The sequence below is a fragment of the Sebastes umbrosus genome, chromosome 15 (genome assembly GCF_015220745.1).
Source record: "Sebastes umbrosus isolate fSebUmb1 chromosome 15, fSebUmb1.pri, whole genome shotgun sequence".
NCBI lineage: Eukaryota > Metazoa > Chordata > Actinopteri > Perciformes > Sebastidae > Sebastes > Sebastes umbrosus.
The window spans coordinates 29,063,721-29,082,229 of NC_051283.1; the positions used below are offsets into that span (position 1 = coordinate 29,063,721).

General features: G+C 40.9%; 1 protein-coding gene across 8 annotated transcripts; it reads left to right on the forward strand.

Annotated features, from left to right (window-relative positions):
- The first annotated feature begins 837 nt into the window (after positions 1-837).
- On the forward strand, positions 838-17,356 carry LOC119502942 (ATPase family AAA domain-containing protein 2-like). Of its 8 annotated transcripts, none has more exons than XM_037794268.1 (27): positions 842-1,247; positions 2,555-2,643; positions 2,833-2,861; positions 3,123-3,219; positions 3,681-3,753; positions 5,464-5,551; positions 5,673-5,798; positions 6,180-6,246; positions 6,525-6,596; positions 6,731-6,842; positions 6,946-7,061; positions 7,274-7,448; positions 8,069-8,157; positions 8,250-8,409; positions 8,708-8,798; positions 9,510-9,818; positions 9,896-10,013; positions 10,093-10,279; positions 10,856-11,041; positions 11,321-11,453; positions 11,588-11,784; positions 12,622-12,781; positions 12,952-13,074; positions 13,303-13,389; positions 16,027-16,163; positions 16,427-16,555; positions 17,279-17,356. In XM_037794268.1, exons 1-27 carry the CDS (start codon positions 1,104-1,106, stop codon positions 17,309-17,311), a joined length of 3,327 nt encoding a protein of 1,108 aa, XP_037650196.1. In that variant the 5' UTR covers positions 842-1,103; the 3' UTR covers positions 17,312-17,356. The 8 variants fall into 8 exon arrangements, 7 of the variants coding, with proteins under 7 accessions (XP_037650193.1, XP_037650194.1, XP_037650195.1 ...); XM_037794269.1 differs by having other exon boundaries at positions 16,030-16,163; XR_005210220.1 differs by lacking the exon at positions 16,027-16,163 and having other exon boundaries at positions 841-1,247.
- Positions 17,357-18,509: the final 1,153 nt, after the last annotated feature.

Sequence of the window (18,509 nt, forward strand, 5' to 3'; positions counted from 1 at the left end):
GATGCTGTTAAAGATTTGTTAGCAGTAACATGTATATATATATTCTTTAATTTACTTTCACTGGTGTTCTTCTGATTATAAGGATTTTTAGGGTGATTTTTCTGTTTTTTTCCAGGTGTTTTGAAACAGGGACAAACACAAGACAGTAATATATATATATATAAAAAATAATTAAAATACATGTTTTAATTTACTTTCAAAGGTGTTCTTCTGGTTATCAGAATTTTCTTATTTTTAGATGACCGGTTATTTACATTTTATTATACTTTATTTTATTTTATTAAATCATATGTGTTTACATCAGAGCCAGTCTATTCACAACTTTATTATTATTATTATTATTGTTAATATTATTATTACTATTATTATTATTATTATTAATAATAATAATAATAATAATAATAATTATCATTATTATTGTTAATATTAATAATAATAATAATAATAATAATAATTATTATTATTGTTAATATTAATAGCAGTAATATATGTATATATATATATATATTCTTTAATTTACTTTCAGTGTTGTTCTTCTGATTGTAAGGATTTTTAGGATGTTTTTTCCTTCTTTTTTTTTCAGGTGTTTTGAAACAGGGACAAACACGAGACAGCAAATTAAATTTATTGATTTTTTTCTGGTGCTGTTTTAAGATTTGTTAACAGCAGTAATACAAAAAAATAATAAAAATACATGTTTTAATTTACTTTCAAAGGTGTTCTTCTGGTTGTCAGAATTTTTTTATTTTTATATGACCGGTTATTTTAATTTTTATTATACTTTATTTTATTAAATAAATTATACAGTGTGTTTACATACGCACGTTACGTCATGACGTCACTAGGCGGCGGCAGAACAGCGCGTTTTTGAATCCCGCATCAGTTAGTCGATTCTCCTGTTGTCCGGTTATCGAGGGTGTTTTTTGGGGTGTTTTTGTGTTTCAGCTCCGCCTCAACACACGGAGCAGCAGCCAGTTCAACCGAGGGACGTGAACGTGTTTATCTCCGTGTTCTGGCGTCGTTTTCTCTTCACTTTTCTGCCGTTAATTTACCGGTAATCTTAGCAAACCGTTGGCTTGTGTGTTTGTGTGTGCGGCGTTACCATGGTGATGCTCCGCGGTCGAGGCAGAGAGGACCCGGATCAGAGGAGCGGGTCGCTGCGGCAGCAGAGGCCGGCCAAGAACTCCCAATTCCCGCAGAGGGCTCGAGCGGAGACCCGGAGCAGGAGCACGGTCCACCAGCCCGATGTGAGTCTGTCTGTTTGGACTTCTGAGGCCTCACTGCATCATTTAAATATTAAGTTAACAAACAGTTTGTTAGGAATTATTAAAGCTGTTAGTTAACTTCTTAAAAGTAAATTAATGTAGTTTTTTTATCATCGTTGTGGAAATATAAATCATCCAGACATTTATTGGGATTAGAATTTAAAAGGAAAAGTCACCAAATCACATCAGAGCCAGTGTATTCACAACTTTATCATTATTATTATTATTATTATAATTATTATTATTAATAACAATAATAATTATTATTATTATTATTGTTAATATTGATAATAATAATAATTATTATTATTATTAATAATAATAATAATAATAATAATAATAATAATAATAATAAAGTTGTGAATATTATTATTATCATTATTGTTAATAATAATAATAATAATAATAATAATAATAATAATAATAATCATCATCATCATGATCATCATCATCAGTAATCATTCAAATAATGGTCACACTAATCTGACCTGTCTTTATATAACAAAAAGATAAACAAATATATACATATATATATACATATACGTATATATATATATATATATATATATATATATATATATATATATATATATATATATATATATATGTTTATTTATTTATTATTTAAGCACAAAAGCTAATCTAATAAGTCAACAAACAAAAAGAAAATCACATTTTATTTTTAGATGGCTGGTAATTAAACATTATATTATATGTTGATAAATCATATAAATTAAATAATAAAAACTATGTATTGTATATTTATAAACATGTATTAATTTTATTATTTATTTACATGTAAATTATATCTATTTTTTTTTTAATAAATATTTTTGTTTGCTAGTCTTCTGTTTGTTTTCTTATCAGTCAAAATACATTTCTTTCTTAAGCTTTAATTCAAGTAAAAGGTATGACCATTGATTCAATAAATTAGTGACTGCCAGGTGTTTTGAAACAGGGACAAACACAAAACAACAAATCTGTGTTATTATTTTTTTCTGGTGCTGTTCTAAGATTTGTTAACAGCAGAAATATAAAAAATAAATAAATACATAAATGCTTTAATTTACTTTCAATGGTGTTGTTCTCATTATCAGGATTTTAAGGAGCATAAAAGCTAAAATATATAAATTATATATGTATAAAAAGTGTGGATTTATATATTAAATATTACTACATATATATCCTAAAGTAAATGTGTGCAGTGTTGTCTGTCTGTACTGATCATGTTGTACTTTGTCAGTGTGAGTATGATACCGACTTCTTGTAATGTTTGACATATTTTTCAGGGAGTTTATGGCGAAGACGATGAGCAGAATCACGTCGATTCGGAAACACAAGAGGATGAAGATGAGGAAGCAGTGAGATTCATCCTCAGGTCCGACCAACATGACCAGTGAATGTTGTCTGATAACCACCTTCAGTTAGTTTATACGCCAGTTGACAGAAAATTATGAGTGTCAGTTTGAAAATATATGTATCAAAGAACCTTCCACCCTTTTACATGATGTAACGTAAATCACTGCCCGCATGGTGTCTCATACTGAGTTTTGTTTTGTGTTTATAGGAAATCTCCAAGGCTTCAAAGCTCCTCAGGTAAAAATGTAAAATGCAAAAAAAAAAATGTCTGCAATGATTTAATGAAGGAGTATTTAATGTAAAGGAATCAGTCCTGGGACAGAACAGATGGTTATTGATATTTGCCTGGTTTTATTTGAGAGTTTTATTCTCTCATGATGGTGTAAATGCTGTTTCAGAGGCTTTAGCAGCCTTTGGAAATCACTGGTAATATTATTACCATAATGGTGACTTCAGTCAACATGTATGAGTGTGTTTGTGTGTGTGTTCTACATCCAGGTGTTGGGAGGAAGATTGGGCCGAGGAGAAGCAGCAGGCCAACCAAACCGATCCGCAGATATCAGGCCTCCAACATGTTCGACGGCATCAGCACCAAGTGAGACATCAACACTCAGAAAAGTCTTCCTGCAGCAACATGACGATTAGTCGATTAATTCATCAGTCGATTGACCGAAAAAATAATTAGTTTAAGTCTTTTTATTTTTACCATTTCAAGTAAATTACCGTGAGGATTTGTTGGGGTGTTATTGGATAATAAACTGAGTATTTTTAGGTTTTGGTTGACTGTTGACTTGAGAAAAGAAGCTATTTAATGACATCACCGACTTTATGAATTATATATAAATTTGCGACTTTAATCTCAGAGAATATCCGATTGTTTTTCTTGTAAATTCACGACTTTAATCTCGGAAGTTCTTTCTCTGAATATTACGCCCCTCCCCCGGCTCCGTCATTATTATGATTTTTTCTCTACACTGGCCCTAATACGCTGTCACAGATAATAAAGTAGATTTAATCTGAATATGAATATTTAAATCTCCACCGTTCTCTGTGCAGCGCGGCCAGGTCGGTCCTGACGAGGATGGACAACATGAAGAAGATAAGGTGGCTTAGTAACAACAAAGAAGGGGTGAGTAGAGTAATATTTCCATCCTGACAGTAAACCCCTCCCCGATCTACTGGCTGTTGCCTGAGCACCTGAACGTGCTTCCTGTTTGCACACAGGAATGTCTATTTTCCATATATGTTGCTCCTGAAGTGGTCAGGAGACACACTGTGGTTGAATTTGTGTCTCCAGACTCGACAGCACGTCAATTTGATTTGATTCGACTTTCACTCTGGATTTGCAGTTGCAGTTAGATCACTGAGGGTGCATGTTAAAGAGTCAGTCCATAAAATTAACACACAAAAAAACTTGAGTTATGTAAAAGGGTGGGTCCATTATTATTATTATAATATATTTTCTTTAGGTTTTATATCATTATGTGGCTTCCTAGTGGTGTTCCTTGTCGATTCAAATCCGAACACTCAAATTTTGGTCAAAGTTCGTATGTTTCAGCATTAAAATGCAATTTTTCAAAGCCTCTCTAAAACCTTGTTCCCACCTGACCTGATGTACCTGTAGGTTTCTGCATGATGACGCTGCTACATGTACAGTATATATACATCCTTATAGTCAGTGTATTAATACAGTAACTAAGATGGCGGTCGGTGTGCTCCCAGTTTGGAGAAGCAGACAGGAGTACCGACAGGAAGCTGAGCAACGTACTGCTGTGGACGCCACGTTAGTTCAGATCAGAAAGTCACACAATAACACAAACTAACTAACCGATGGAGGCAGCGGTAGACCAGCAACTCCCCTGTTCTGAGAGGTAAAATTACTGTTATTGTGAATGGAGTCTGGTGGCTTTGAAGACAGCTATATAACGGCTTCAGTTCCACGTTGTAAAGGGCTGTCTGATGGCGAGGTAAAGTGGTGGAAATATTCTAAATATAGCGTACACTTAAACTAATATTGATTTCTTTTAGGTGGCTAAAATCCGTGTTTCTGCTGCTCCCGTCCACAGCCGCTTTACCTCGCCATCAGACAGCTGTTACATCGCTGTCTTCAAAACCACCAGACTCCATTCACAAAAACAGTAATTTTACCTCGCAGAACTTGGGAGTATACATAAAAAGCTCACTTCAAAACACAGCGCAGACCTCAGTTTCTATTTCTTTAGTAACTTTTGTTTTCGTCTGTATTCTTTGATGACCTTTTAATATAAAATGAGATTAGGTAGTTAATGTTCAGTGTTGTTTTGAGTGGTGTATTTCTCTGAATGACACTGCTGCTGTATTGAGTGTTTACATTTGGAAGCAGCTTTAAAACCCCGTTCACACACTCTGTGTCTGTCTGTGTGGGTGCTGCCTCTCTTATCAGGCCGCCGTGAGGGCGGTGCACCCAGCTGCACCCTGCCGCCCTCCCTCTGCTCGCCGGTCATGGGGAGTGGGCGTCGGGGGGCTAATCTCTATCAGCTGCAACCATATTGGAAGGCATACGAAAGCCTGAGGAGCACCAGCCCTTGTTTTTGTGTTTGTGTGTTTTTGTCATATGAAGTTTATATAGTTAGACATCATAGTTTAGATCCGTTGCTCTCAAACTGACCTCCAGTTAACTGACTGATTAAGATTAACTATGGACAATCATGCGATTTAATATTTTAATCGACTGACAGCTCTAATAATCATCATTTTTAAGTGCCATGATTTCTTCCCAAACCCTGAAAAATGTGATATGTTTAAGATCTCTGCGGGCTTTACTGTTTAGTTTTGTCTTACAGTGTTTTTGTGTGTGAAGAAATTGCAGAAGATCTACTCTAAAGCGCAGAGGAGCAGAACACCGGTGCCTCCACAGACAGAGCTCAGTGACAGTGAGGATGACAACGGTTTGTTCCAACGATCAGGAAGAAATAAGAGAGAGAAGGAAGAGCGTGGATTATGAGTGAAGACGCCACATTTTTTAATCATCTTCTTTGTCTTTTCGCTCATATGAATGGTTACTTCCAGGTGGAGTCGTTGACAAGGACAGCAGGCGGGAAGTGGCTGCAGACGACGACAGCAACTGCAGCACCGACCAGAACTTTGACGCCAAATTGAGCCGAGCCTCGTTGCTCTACAAGGGACCCACCAGCGGTCAGTACCAAACCAATGACACGGTTACAATAAGCATCCACAACACCTGACATGAAGTTAAATTCTGCTTTGGAAGTAACAGAAAAGTCATATCGCTTTTTAATTTATATTTGATGTTGATCCTTTCAGCAAAATATTTCTCATATTTCAATTTACAAAACTCCAGTTTTGCGATTATTTTAACTGATATTGATTACGATATGATGTTGCGATATTAAAGGGAATGCTCATTTTTGCACCTTTATTCTCATTTTAAATGAAAAACATATTAAAGGTGCTATTGATGACATTGATAACATTCACCTCCTATGATTTGTAAATTGCAGTCGGCCATATTACGATTAAATGTGAAGTTCTGATGTTTTCTCTGTCGTTGTTCAGAGTTCCCGAGAGGAACGTTCAGGATCAGCGCCTCCGGAGCGAACACGACCCGCAGAACAGCGTTCAGGTCAGACTGTTGGCAGAACTTTATTTTCTGTGTGTTTGCCAGATATTGTCAAATTATTACCAAACCTGGATCGACGTCGCATTTTTGCAGCCCGGTAGGAAACTGTCCGGATGGAGAAAAATGGCTTGACTTTACTGACGTCATACCTGAAAGATGTTCCCGGATGATCAAGTTCAATCTGGTTTAGTTTATTTGTTGTTACTTGTTGCGAGTTAACATTTTATTTCCACTGCTTTACCTCTTCCTGTCTCCTTGTTTCTTTTCCTTTCCTCCTCCAGACCCACCGATCGGTCTGACGAAGACAGCGACTCTGACGATGAAGTGCAAGACGTCGGTAAAGTCCCTGGAAGGTCAGTAGGGAGATGATGAAGCTCTTTTGATACAACATAACTTTTCCTTTACGATCACGATATTTTCGCTGGTTTTGTAAAGTCAGCTGTGCCTTTCTCAAACATTCATCGTTTCTGTTTCTGTTTCTCTCCAGCAGCCGTCAGCCGCTCGGCCCGCGTACGGAGGACTTTCTGGGGACTCGCAGACACAAGATGAACGCAGGAGCAGGTCTGGCAGATATCGATCCCATGGCCATCGACCAATCGGTGAGTTTAGACACATTGTCAGACACATGCTCAGACAATGAAACTATCACTGAGCAGTTTGTCACCTTCCTCTCTCACTGCCTTTCCTTCTTTCCTTCCTCAGGTGGGGTTTGACAGCATCGGAGGTCTGTCGGGTCACATCTCAGCTCTGAAGGAGATGGTTGTCTTCCCACTTCTCTACCCTGAAGTCTTTGACAATTTCAAGATCCAGCCTCCCAGGTGACACACAAACACAGATTCAGATATTTACGGAGGTTAAATACATTCTATGATACTCACAGATAAAGAAAACACCGCCTGAGGTCGAACAACATTTCACAAAACTTTGTTGTCTTTTGAAACAAAACATGCGAAAACAGATTCATCAGTGGAACTTCTATTTTAAATTTAAGAAGAATAATTGAACATGTTTCGTCCGTCTCCCTCTCCAGAGGTTGTCTGTTTTACGGACCTCCCGGGACGGGGAAAACGCTGGTTGCCCGGGTGCTGGCCAACGAGTGTAGCCATGGCAACAGGAAGGTGGCCTTCTTCATGAGGAAGGGAGCCGACTGCCTCAGCAAGTGGGTTGGCGAGTCGGAGCGGCAGCTGCGGCTGCTGTTTGAGCAGGTAATGCCGGGCACAAAGTACACGAGGATGAAGACGATTTTAGGGTCTGAATCCTCCAGACGATCGTCAGCAAAGCCCTGAGTCTAAAGATGATCCTGTCAGCTGCGTCTAATGCATGAGCTAATGCTTAACTTGAAGCATAAAGTAGTAGTAAGATGGAGCTCAGAAATGGAGGAGCAACTTGTTGATTAGTGTTTATTTAACATGTCTCTGTGACTTCATCCATCCATCCTTCCTCAATTTTCAGTACAAAGTAAAAACTATCATCACTAATTCTTCCTGCCCGTCGTCCGTCATGTTTGTTAACTCTAAAGTTACGTTTAATCGCGATAGATTTTGCGAGATTTCTGTTTTTTTTTAGTGGGGACTCTTGTTGTTGTTGATGAATGAATCTGTTAGTGTGTGGTGGCTGTTTTGGTCAAATGGTTGCTCCACACGCTACGGGAACCAAACTGTTAAATTTAACCTAACATGTTGTTATGTGTGGGCTCTCTCACATCTTACACATCTGTTTCCCCAATACCCGTCTGTTACCGAGTCACAATGTTACTGCATCCTGCACTTAATCAGCACAGTTTGTTTTCTTTATCTGAGTGTGTGTTGGTGTGTATCGTCCTCAGGCGTATCAGATGCGTCCGTCCATCATCTTCTTTGACGAGATCGACGGCCTGGCTCCGGTCCGATCCAGCAGACAGGACCAGATACACAGGTCAGAACAAACATCCCCTGAATCAACCAATCTTTTTATATAATAAAGACAGAGTAGTTTAGTTGTTTTGTCTCGTTGTGTCCGTCCTGCAGCTCCATCGTGTCGACGCTCCTGGCTCTGATGGACGGGTTGGACAATCGAGGGGAGGTCGTTGTGATCGGAGCGACAAACCGCCTGGACTCCATCGACCCGGGGCTGCGACGGCCCGGACGCTTCGACAGGGAGTTCCTCTTCGGACTGCCTGACAGAGAGGTGACGTCTCTTTTACATGTCTCACAATGTCTGACTACACAATACATTCAGTTATCATTTCAGTTTGTTTACAGATTTTTACCAAATCCATTAATTACTTGAATCCTTTTTTAGCTGAATTTTGGCTTTAAAATGATGATGGCACACTGATACTCCAAGCTTGTTTGGCTATTATAGATTCATTTATTATTTATTCATTTATTCTGGGCAGTTTGGACAAACATAGTGTTTGTTAATATCTTTTTATAATTCACATGGTGACTAAACAGCTGACTGTTTGATTCGGTTTGTGTTTCAGTCTCGTAAAGAGATTCTGAAGATCCACACCAGGCAGTGGAAACCCCGTCCGTCTGAAGATTTCCTGGACGAACTGGCCGAGAAATGTGTCGGTAAGAACGACAGAAAGCTTCAAGTGCATCACACCAAATCTAGAAATATTTATTTCTAACCACTGACTGTTAGTGGGAAAAATTATACACAACAATGTGCAAAATCGCATTTTCTAGACATGAGTTTAAAAAGAAGGATGTTCTTAATAAAAAATCTTGAAATAAAATAAAAAATTTTAATATATTTGAAATAAATAAAATAAAAATAAAATAAAAAACAAATAAGAGATAAAAAACATAAATAAAAATATCTAAGAAATTTAACATTTTAAATATGAGAAAATAAATAAATAACAATAATAAATAGATAAAAATAGATAAGAGTTATAAAAAATATAAATAAAAAAATCGAATAAATTAAACATCTTATAATAATAATTGAAATAATAATAATGAAATATAAATACATTCAAATACATAAATTAATAAAACAAATTCACACTCACTGTGGTCCCCTCCACGTTAATTCACTCGCCAGGATAGATACAGAATTTATACTGTAAGGCACGTTTACAGAAGAGTAAATAAAACAGAATATAAAAATAAATAAGTAATATGAATACAATTAAATAAAATACATAAACAATTAAATAAAGGTTATATAAAAACTATTCAGGAGACAGACCTTTACAACAGTGCAGGTTTGGGTACCTTTATATGTCTCTGCAGGACTGAATGAATCTGTTGGTTAACTGACTTCCTGTCTCTCAGGTTACTGCGGTGCCGACATCAGGGCAGTGTGCACCGAGGCGGCGCTGTGCGCTCTGCGGCGCCGCTACCCGCAGATCTACAGCACCTCCCAGAAGCTCCTGCTGGACGTCTCCTCCATCGCCGTCAGCAGCTGCGACTTTGTGGTGGCCATGAAGAAGATGGTGCCGGCCTCCCACCGCGTCACCGCCTCGCCAGCCAAACCCCTGTACCCTGAGGTTCAGCCGCTGCTGGCAGCCACCCTGCGCGACATCCTGGACGCTCTGCAGAGGTTATTCCCTCATGCCGAGCAGGGGATGAAGAGGGAGCCAGGTGAGTCGGAGCTGGAGGCTGGAGACGCTCCTGATGAAATATTACATCTCTTATACCTGTTGTTTTCTACACGTCAGATCTGACGTCTGGGATCTTCGACCAGGGCCCGATGTGTGGAGGAGACGAGGGCTCCAGCACATCCAGCATCTCCACAACCTCCACCTCCAAGAGCAAAAACTTCCTGCACTTTGCCAGGTGAGTCTGAACTACAAGAATGTGAAAACATCTTTCCAGCCTGATGCCATCTCTTAAATCCCTCTCGTCTCATCCTTAGGAGTGCAGTCAAACACCCGACGTCCCACCGTCCCAGGATGCTCCTGGCTGGTCGTCCCGGTTCCGGTCAAACCTCCCACTTGGCTCCAGCGATCCTGCACGCTCTGGAGCGCTTCGTCGTCAACAGCCTGGACTCTGCCGTGCTTTTTGGAGTCAGCAGCACCTCCCCAGAGGAAGCCTGCGTCCAGGTGACTCCTCAGCAAACACCACAGTGATGGAGGCTTAATGGCTAGAAATGACATCACGTTCTCGTTGTAATTGGAGCGACTCAGGGAAAACAACTCGAAAGGGATTGGATGCCCTTTGCGGGGAGCGACGACTGTTATATTAAAAACAGAGTCATGCAGGTTCACTAGAAACTTGCAACGTTCTTACAAGTGTAGAGATACACGATGCCTGCAGAATGTAAATACTTGAACACAAACTCGCAATAGTTTCACACAAGACGGATCCTTTCTAACCATAACCACTTAATGCTGACTTTAAATTAATTCCAAAAGTCTTGAGGAGGATTGTCGGTCCAAAATTGTGTTTCACCAGGTAGAGTTAACAATACTTTCTGTCTTCTTGTGCTACTCTTGTTAATTTAGTATCCACTGGTGTGTCTAGAGGTGAGCTCAGCTGTCCTTTAGCGACATCTGGTGGTGATGACGTTTTTTTTAGCTGCCGCTCTGGTCTAAAGAGTGTGTTGTAATCTTCAGACACAGATATATAAAATGTATTTCAGAGGAAGAAACAACCTGGTTCTCTGCGTTCTCTCTCAGGTGTTCTGCGAGGCCAGGCGGACGTCTCCCAGCATCCTCTACATGCCTCACATCCAGCAGTGGTGGGAGACCGCGGGGTCCTCGCTGAGGGCATCCTTCCTCAGCCTGCTGAGCAGCATCCCATCCCTCTCCCCCATCCTCCTCCTCGCCACCTGCAGCGTCCCCCTTCAGCAGCTGGATCCAGAGGTGAGCAGCTGGACTGAACCAATACAGAATGTGTCTGAAACATAGACTGTATATAAGAAGTGGACGTAGTCACCGTGACGTCACTGAGTGGTTTGTGGACTGCCGTTTTGAAGCCTCGAGTTCGCCCTTTTGGCTGTCCCATCTTGGTTTTTGGCCGATGCCATCTTGTTTTTTTTGGCCGATGACATATTGGTATTTGGCCGATGCCATCTTGGTTTTTACCCGTCGCCATCTTGGTTATTGTTTTTACTGTTTTTACTTATCTTCTTCTATGCTCAGATTCAGTCTCTGTTTTGGGAGGACTGCGGGGAGATTTACACCATCGGTGTTCCCAACGAGCATGAGAGGACCGACTTCTTCCAGGACCTCATTCTGAACCAGGCGGCCGAGGCGCCCTCCAAGAACAGAGCACGTATGTGACTCCATCTTGTTCAGATGCTTGTTGGTGTGATAATTAAACCCGTAACATTAAGTGTTAAGTAAAGCAGTTAAATAAATAAATGATGTTGATGATGATAAATGAATTTGACCTCCTCCCCCTCTCAGTGACTCGGGCCATGGAGATCCTTCCCCTGGCTCCCCTGCCTCCCCCCCGCCAGCTGCCGAAGCAGGAACGCCTCCGTGTGCAGGAGCGGGAGGAGGACGTGATGCGGGAGCTACGCCTCTTCCTGCGTAACGTCACCGAGCGTCTGAGTCTGGACCGCCGCTTCAAGGCCTTCTCCAAACCGGTCGACACAGAGGAGGTGAGTGAATTTTCTTCAGTAAACTTAACTTTAGTAAACTTTAAAGGTGCAGTGTGTAGGATTTGGTGACATCTAGTGGTGTGGTTGCAGATTGCAACCAACTGAGTACCCCTCCACTCACCGTGGTAATGCCGTTGGCCTCGCTCAGAGGTCATCCATACCATAATAACACTACTTTAGGCGCAACAGAGCTCGGACGGCGGCTGGCGGTACCACCGTTTAGCGCTTTGCAGCTCACGTTACTGCAGTTTCACAAGCGTGTCGGAGAACTACGGTGGCCTTCAGGTAACGTGAAAGTCTCTCTCTAGAGCCAGTGTTTGATTTGTCCGTTCTGGGCTACTGTAGAAACATGGAGGACTCAGTGGTCGGAAAGTCTTTTCAAATCATGCTGATGGCTGAAATGGCTGCCAGATTGAACTCATTCATACACAGCATAAGGTCAAGCATCCTCCAGTTGGTGCTTATGGTGAAAAAACAATGTCAAACAATTAGATAGTCGCCCAAATAGATAATAAAAAGCAAAGGGGCGATGCTAGACTATCATACAACGGTGGTGATATGTTGCCAATATATTGTTGTCATAGAGCTGAGAGCGCTTTTTTAATGAAACGCTGAGATGAAGCGCCCCGCTAGCACTTATAGACGCTACATGGACACATGAAATGTGCAGAATACAGAAACGTTTGAAGAAATGGTCCGGGATCTGTGTTTGAGCACCGTCAGCATGATTTTACATTTACTCTTTTAGTCCTCGCATCACTCCCTCCTCCTCTTCCTCCCTTCTTTCCTTTCCTTCGTTCCCTTCTTCACTCTCTCCTCTCCTCTGTCTCCATCCAGGTGCCGGACTACGTGTTGGTGGTCAAGAAGCCCATGGACTTCTCCACGCTGCTGACCAACATCGACGTGCAGAAGTACGTCACCGTCAGCGAGTTTATGTCAGACGTGGACCTGATCTGGCAGAACGCCCTCGAGTACAACCCGGACAGCGACCCCATGGGTGAGACAACCACTGACACATAAATATGATGTACAGTCGATTAAAGTAAATACAGGAGCTCAATATTCATTTGAAGTTGTTTTTTTTATTTGAATTAATGTTTATAGCAGTATATAGGAAAGAAATTATATATTTTACTATTTATGTATAACTCTGTTTGTGTGTGTCAGACCGCCACATCCGTCACCGCGCGTACGCCCTGAAGGACACGGTGCGCGCCATCATGAGAGACGAGCTGAACAAAGAATTTGAGGGAGTCTGCGAGGAGATCAGAGAGTCGCGCTACAAGAGAGGTGAAACTTCCTGAAACTTGTCCCGTTGCCGCTTGTCTGTTTGTCAGATCTGACCTACAGCAGGAAGTGGTGGCGAAGTGCAGCAGAGGTCCAACACGGACACTGTTGTATCAATTCAGTCTCAGCTACATAACCTGAGAACCACAGCAGTAAAACACAGTGTCTGACATTCACCGGGGAAAAGAGCCTCTAATGAGATGCAACTCAAGACTTTTATTTTGCTTTCAGCGTCTTCCTGTGGGACTGAGGCCAACCCAGAGGAGGCCGACGGCGTCTGCAGCTCGGCGTTCACCAGAAACAGCCCCGGACCTCGACGTAAGTCCACCACGAAGGATGAAATATATGAGAACGTACAGTAGAACAACACTTGGACAACTTATGTCCTTTGATGCAGCAGAAACGACAACAGGTCGTGTCCTTGGTATTCTTTGGGGACCTAAATTGCAGCATAATTTTATAATTTAAAGTTACATGTAGGTTTTTATTTAAAGGAACACTGTAACATTTTAGGGGATCTATAATATTCGTAACTATGTTTTCATTAGTGTATAATCACCTTAAACTAAGAATGGTTGTGTTTCCGTTAGCTTAGAATGAGTCCTTCATATCTACATTGACAGTTTTTCCTCGCCAAAATTTTAGCATAAGTTTGGAGCGTTATTTAACCTCCTTCACGACAAGCTAGTATGACATGGTTGGTACCGATGGATTCCTCTCTAGCTTTAAAACTGAACCCCCTACAACCTAAAAATCTCAAGTTAAAAGTGGCGTTACCACGTTATTATTGCTTTAACTTTAACAGCCTGAATAAAAATGATATCTTAGATTTGTAACTTCAGTATTTTTAAATCTTATCTACGGACGACGGTGGTCAAATGTCTAATTTGTGGATCATAAAACCGATTCATAGCAGTTCATTTGGCTGCTGTGTTGCAACAAAAGGTTCAGTGTTGATACAACGAAAGTGAAAGTGAGGGTGAAGTGAAGCTACAAGGACAGGAAGCTGCAGTCTTTATTTAAGCATCAAAGCATCCGAGTGAGAGAGCAGATGAGGAGAGGAAGAGGCAGCGACGAGAGAGAGCGCAGATGAAAAGGAAAAGTCAAGAGGAGAAGATCAAGTGGAGAGAAGAGGAGGTTTGATTGCACTCAGCAGCATCCTCCGGCCTTCTTCCTCCTCTCTCTTTCTCTAATGACCTTCCCCCCGTCTCTCCTCCCCTCCTGTCACTTCTCTTTGCAGCTCGTAAGAAAAAACGTTACAAACGGCCGAGAAAATCCAAGTGGAGCACCGGCGTCATCAAGAAAGCCCAGAAAAAGAAGCCGCCGCTCCCTGCCTCCTCTTCGTCCTCCATCACATCCAGCAGGGGCAGCTCTGAGTCGGGCCCCGAGGAAAACAGAGTCGTTGAGATGAGAAATGGCGCAGTTGATCCGAGCTCATCCACCGCGTCAGAGAACAGCGACGGCGAGCGTCTGAACGGGTTTCACCACCCCTTAAACGGCGTCCTTGTGAACGGGTACAACCGTCCCGAGCCAGCTGACAGCGCCCCCGCAGGGAGGCTGGGGCATCGAACCCGGACCTCGAAGACTCCCCTGAACCTGAACGCGATGGTGAACGGGGTTTGTTTGAGCGAAATAGGTCTGTATCTGTAAGGAAAGCGCCTCTGAGTGGCGGTGTGAGCGCCTCGCTCTACTAACTGGTCTCCGCTGGACTGCGACCGAGCTACGCTGCTGCGATGACACGTGTGTAAAACAGGAAGTGAAAGTAACACGCTGCTTCTGCTTCCTGCTGCTGCTGAGCAAGCTTCAACGGGCCAAAGCTTCAGACTCTCTGCAGAAGTCTGCTGGGCATCGAGCCGACACTGACACAACACGTTCTCTTTAGTCTACATATAGGAATGAATATACATATGTTTACAGATGATGATTGATGAATGATGAATACACTATAACTAATGATTTAAAGGGCCATTTTTAAAACATTAATATTATTCTGGCAGCCGATTAGACTGTTGTCAGGCTATTAAACCCCCCCCACTCCCCTCCAGACAGTTTTACTTCCTGTTTTTTTGGTTAACGTTCTTTCTCAAGCAGAGAATGGGGGTCTGGTTAATAGTCAGATGTAATTCATCACCATGGCAACCAGATTTCATAGTTTTTCAACCCAGTTTAGATGAATTTACTGTTTATCAGACCACAAAATGAGACAAGAATTATCTCAACACACCGACTCTCTCTCACTCGCTCCTCTTCACCGTCTCCTCCTGGCGAGGCGGCCGTCTGGCTGCTGCTTCAGTGAGGATCCGCACCGATAGACACCGCACCAGGCTGCACTGTGATTCGTTTATTTCTCTAACGTGACTTCTTCTCTTGATTTCTTTTGGACTGAAAGTTGTGCTCCCCGTCGTTCGGACCAGTTAGAGGTCCGCAAACCTCTGGTATCGGCTGCTTTCCGTTCATTTATCTCCAGGAGGAGGAGACGGTGAAGAAGAGAGCGAGTAAGAGAGACAGTCAGTGTGTTGTGTTCATTCTGCCGGTGGGAATAAACACACTAAACTAAGGTGGAGGAAACTAAAAAATAAAATGAAAACCCTCAGTTAGCTGATGCAACGAGTTGGGCTAACTAACTACACAGAACTAGCTAACTAACTAGAAAGACAAACTGACAGACAGAGAAACAGGTTCATTGGTTTCATCATGAGTACACCTGCAGCTTGGAGGATGACCTTTGACCTGCAGCTTCTACTATAGTCATACGTCATATTCCTGTTTTACCAACAACCTTCTTTTTATTAACTTTGAGCATGACTCAAATGAATATGAAATATCATAGAAATGGCAAAATACACTGGCTTTAATTAGGCAGTTATCAGTCGCTATAAGCCCTAAACGTAAAGAAGCCTTGAAGAATAAACCCCATCTCTGCCTCCTCTTCCTCCTCCACGTCTTCCTCCTCAGAAGAGCATAACAACGGGGGTGAGACGAGAGCCAACATGGCCGCCTTGGAGCAGATGCAGCTGTTCAAAAGCGTCAGCTCTGTGGAGATCCTCGACGAGGAAACGAGGCCGCTGGTCGTCAATCACAGCAAACTGAGGGTGAGTCGACCCGGTTCTGGTTATGACAGATGACATCCTAATTCTTAATCTTTCCTACTAAACTTTGATCGGCTCTGTGGTTTTTCCAACTTGGGATCCAGCCGTCAATGAGCACAACACCAGACCTGTTTCAATCACAGAGAATATGAGACTGAGGATAAGGATTCAGAGATGTGAAGGCAGGCTGCCGTGGTGACCTGGTGGTTGTAGTAAATGTTTCTAAGTGGTATTTATAGAGCTGTGGTTATTGTGATGTGTTTCAGGATCTCCTCAGCAGAGCCGTGGTTAAAACGGAGCGCTGTGAGGTGGAGATGCTGGAGAAGTTTTACGCTCTGCTGGCTCAGTGCATCTACCGCCACCGAAACAACCACAACAAGACGGCGCTCCTTCAGGTACGACCATCACACCGAGATTCCCAGAATGCACTGAGGACATTTCTTTATATCAACAACGATATGTTGTTGGCTGCTCAGCTACAGTTTACAGACGTCATGAGTCTCACTTTGAGCAGCTTAAATGGCAAGCACGTTATTTTTATTTTAGGTTTTATATAATTCTGTAGCTTCCCAGTGGTGTTCCTGATGTATTCAAATCTGAACATTCAAATTTTAGTCAAAGTATGTTTTAGCCTCAAAACGCTATTTTCCCTTCAAAGCCCTTCTAAAAACATTTTCCCACGTGGTGACCTGATGTAGGTTTCTGCATGATGATGCTACTACATGTACAGTATATATATACATCCAAATTTGCACGCTTTTTTTTTGCTAGCGTTCACATTATTAACAACCTGATTGATTAGCTTACTGTGGTAACCTACGTCACTGCTTTTTGCTCATGGCTGAGAGGGCGTTTCCATTTGAACGCAGATGGACCGACCCTTTAAGAGCCACCAGTGACAGTGATGAAGGCCAGACAGCTATTTGGGATTGCGACCCTCGTCTCTCATTAGTCTAAATAATCTTGACCATTTAATTAAAGTATCTTGTTAAGAAGCTCTGGTTTAGGCCCCACTCTTCTTGTTTAATTGACACCAGATGATGTCAGAAAAATACCGACTTCTTTGTGTGTTCAGCAGGTTGATTTAGTTTTAATATGACCTTTTTCTCTCTCTCCAGGAAATGAAGAAAGCAATCGACAGCTTCTCTTGATCCCCCATCTCAGGTCTATTTCAATAAAACCTCAAACAGGAAGTTGCTTATTTTGTTTTTACGTTTTGATAATGGCACATATATACCTCAATATTTATTCTGTTAGATGTTAGTATTTATTAATGTGACCAATTTACAATCCATATGCCCATGTACTATTATTTAATTTAAATGTATCTTCGAATAAACTTGAATAAGAGTGCTTATTGAGGCTTAGTTATAATAATTGTTTTTGTGGTTTCTGTTCAGGAACCAACTGCAAAATGATCATTGTGTATTTACAGTATTTCTTATTTTCACACCTGCACATTCACACCTATAGCGACACTAAAATCCACCTAAACACTGTGAAATGTGGCCAAACAGACAATAAATAAAAATGTAGAAAAATATGTTTAATTTTTGTCATATCACTGTTTTTCTTCTGATAGTTTAGTCTTAAAAATATTTAATTTTCATATTAAAAAATCTGTGGTGTAATACTTTGCTTACAGTTAGTGTGGTGTTGAGGTACTTTACTTGAGTAATTCAATTTTATTTAATTTTAATTCATACCTATATTACAGATTACATCATAAAATATATGATAAGCATAAAAACAACATTTTTCTAAATTAAACTTCCTGAAAGTATATTAAAGAAACTATCCAGAACTTTTACTTGTAACAGAGTATTGCAGTACTTTTACTTAAGTAAAGGATGTGAGTACTTCTTCCACCACTGTAAATAATACATTAAAGCAGCTGTGTCTTTGGTACAGTATGTGACTGGAACTTCTTGCATAACTACATCAGAACACTGTGAGTCGCTCTGATAGTACACAGTTGGAACACACGCCTGACGTCTGTCTATGACGCAATGACGTACATAGTCAAACTTACGTCAGTACACCGACGCACATTTCCGCTTAATAGGGATACCTTCAAAATAAATGATTGGAGATGGTCGTGCATAAAAGTTACATAACAATGTACAGCAATTTCATGCAAATAAAAATTAAATTAGGAAAAACAAAATATACAATACATAATGCACAAATGAATATAGTACAGTACATACATAGAAATAAAATTAATCAATACAGAATGTTTACATGTAGAAAACGCAGAAATAATATACTAAAATAATCACCAAAACATAAAAAAAACCTTTTGATTTTCAATGAATATAATGTATTGTAATTGAAATTTGAGGTCTA

Excerpts from the sequence above, each read along its gene's own strand:
- LOC119502942 (XM_037794265.1), top strand. The coding sequence starts at position 1,104 with ATGGTGATGCTCCGCGGTCGAGGCAGAGAGGACCCGGATCAGAGGAGC. Across the intron at positions 1,248-2,554 it reads GCACGGTCCACCAGCCCGAT|GGAGTTTATGGCGAAGACGA; the intron begins GTGAGTCTGTCT and ends CATATTTTTCAG. Across the intron at positions 10,014-10,092 it reads AACTTCCTGCACTTTGCCAG|GAGTGCAGTCAAACACCCGA; the intron begins GTGAGTCTGAAC and ends TCTCATCCTTAG.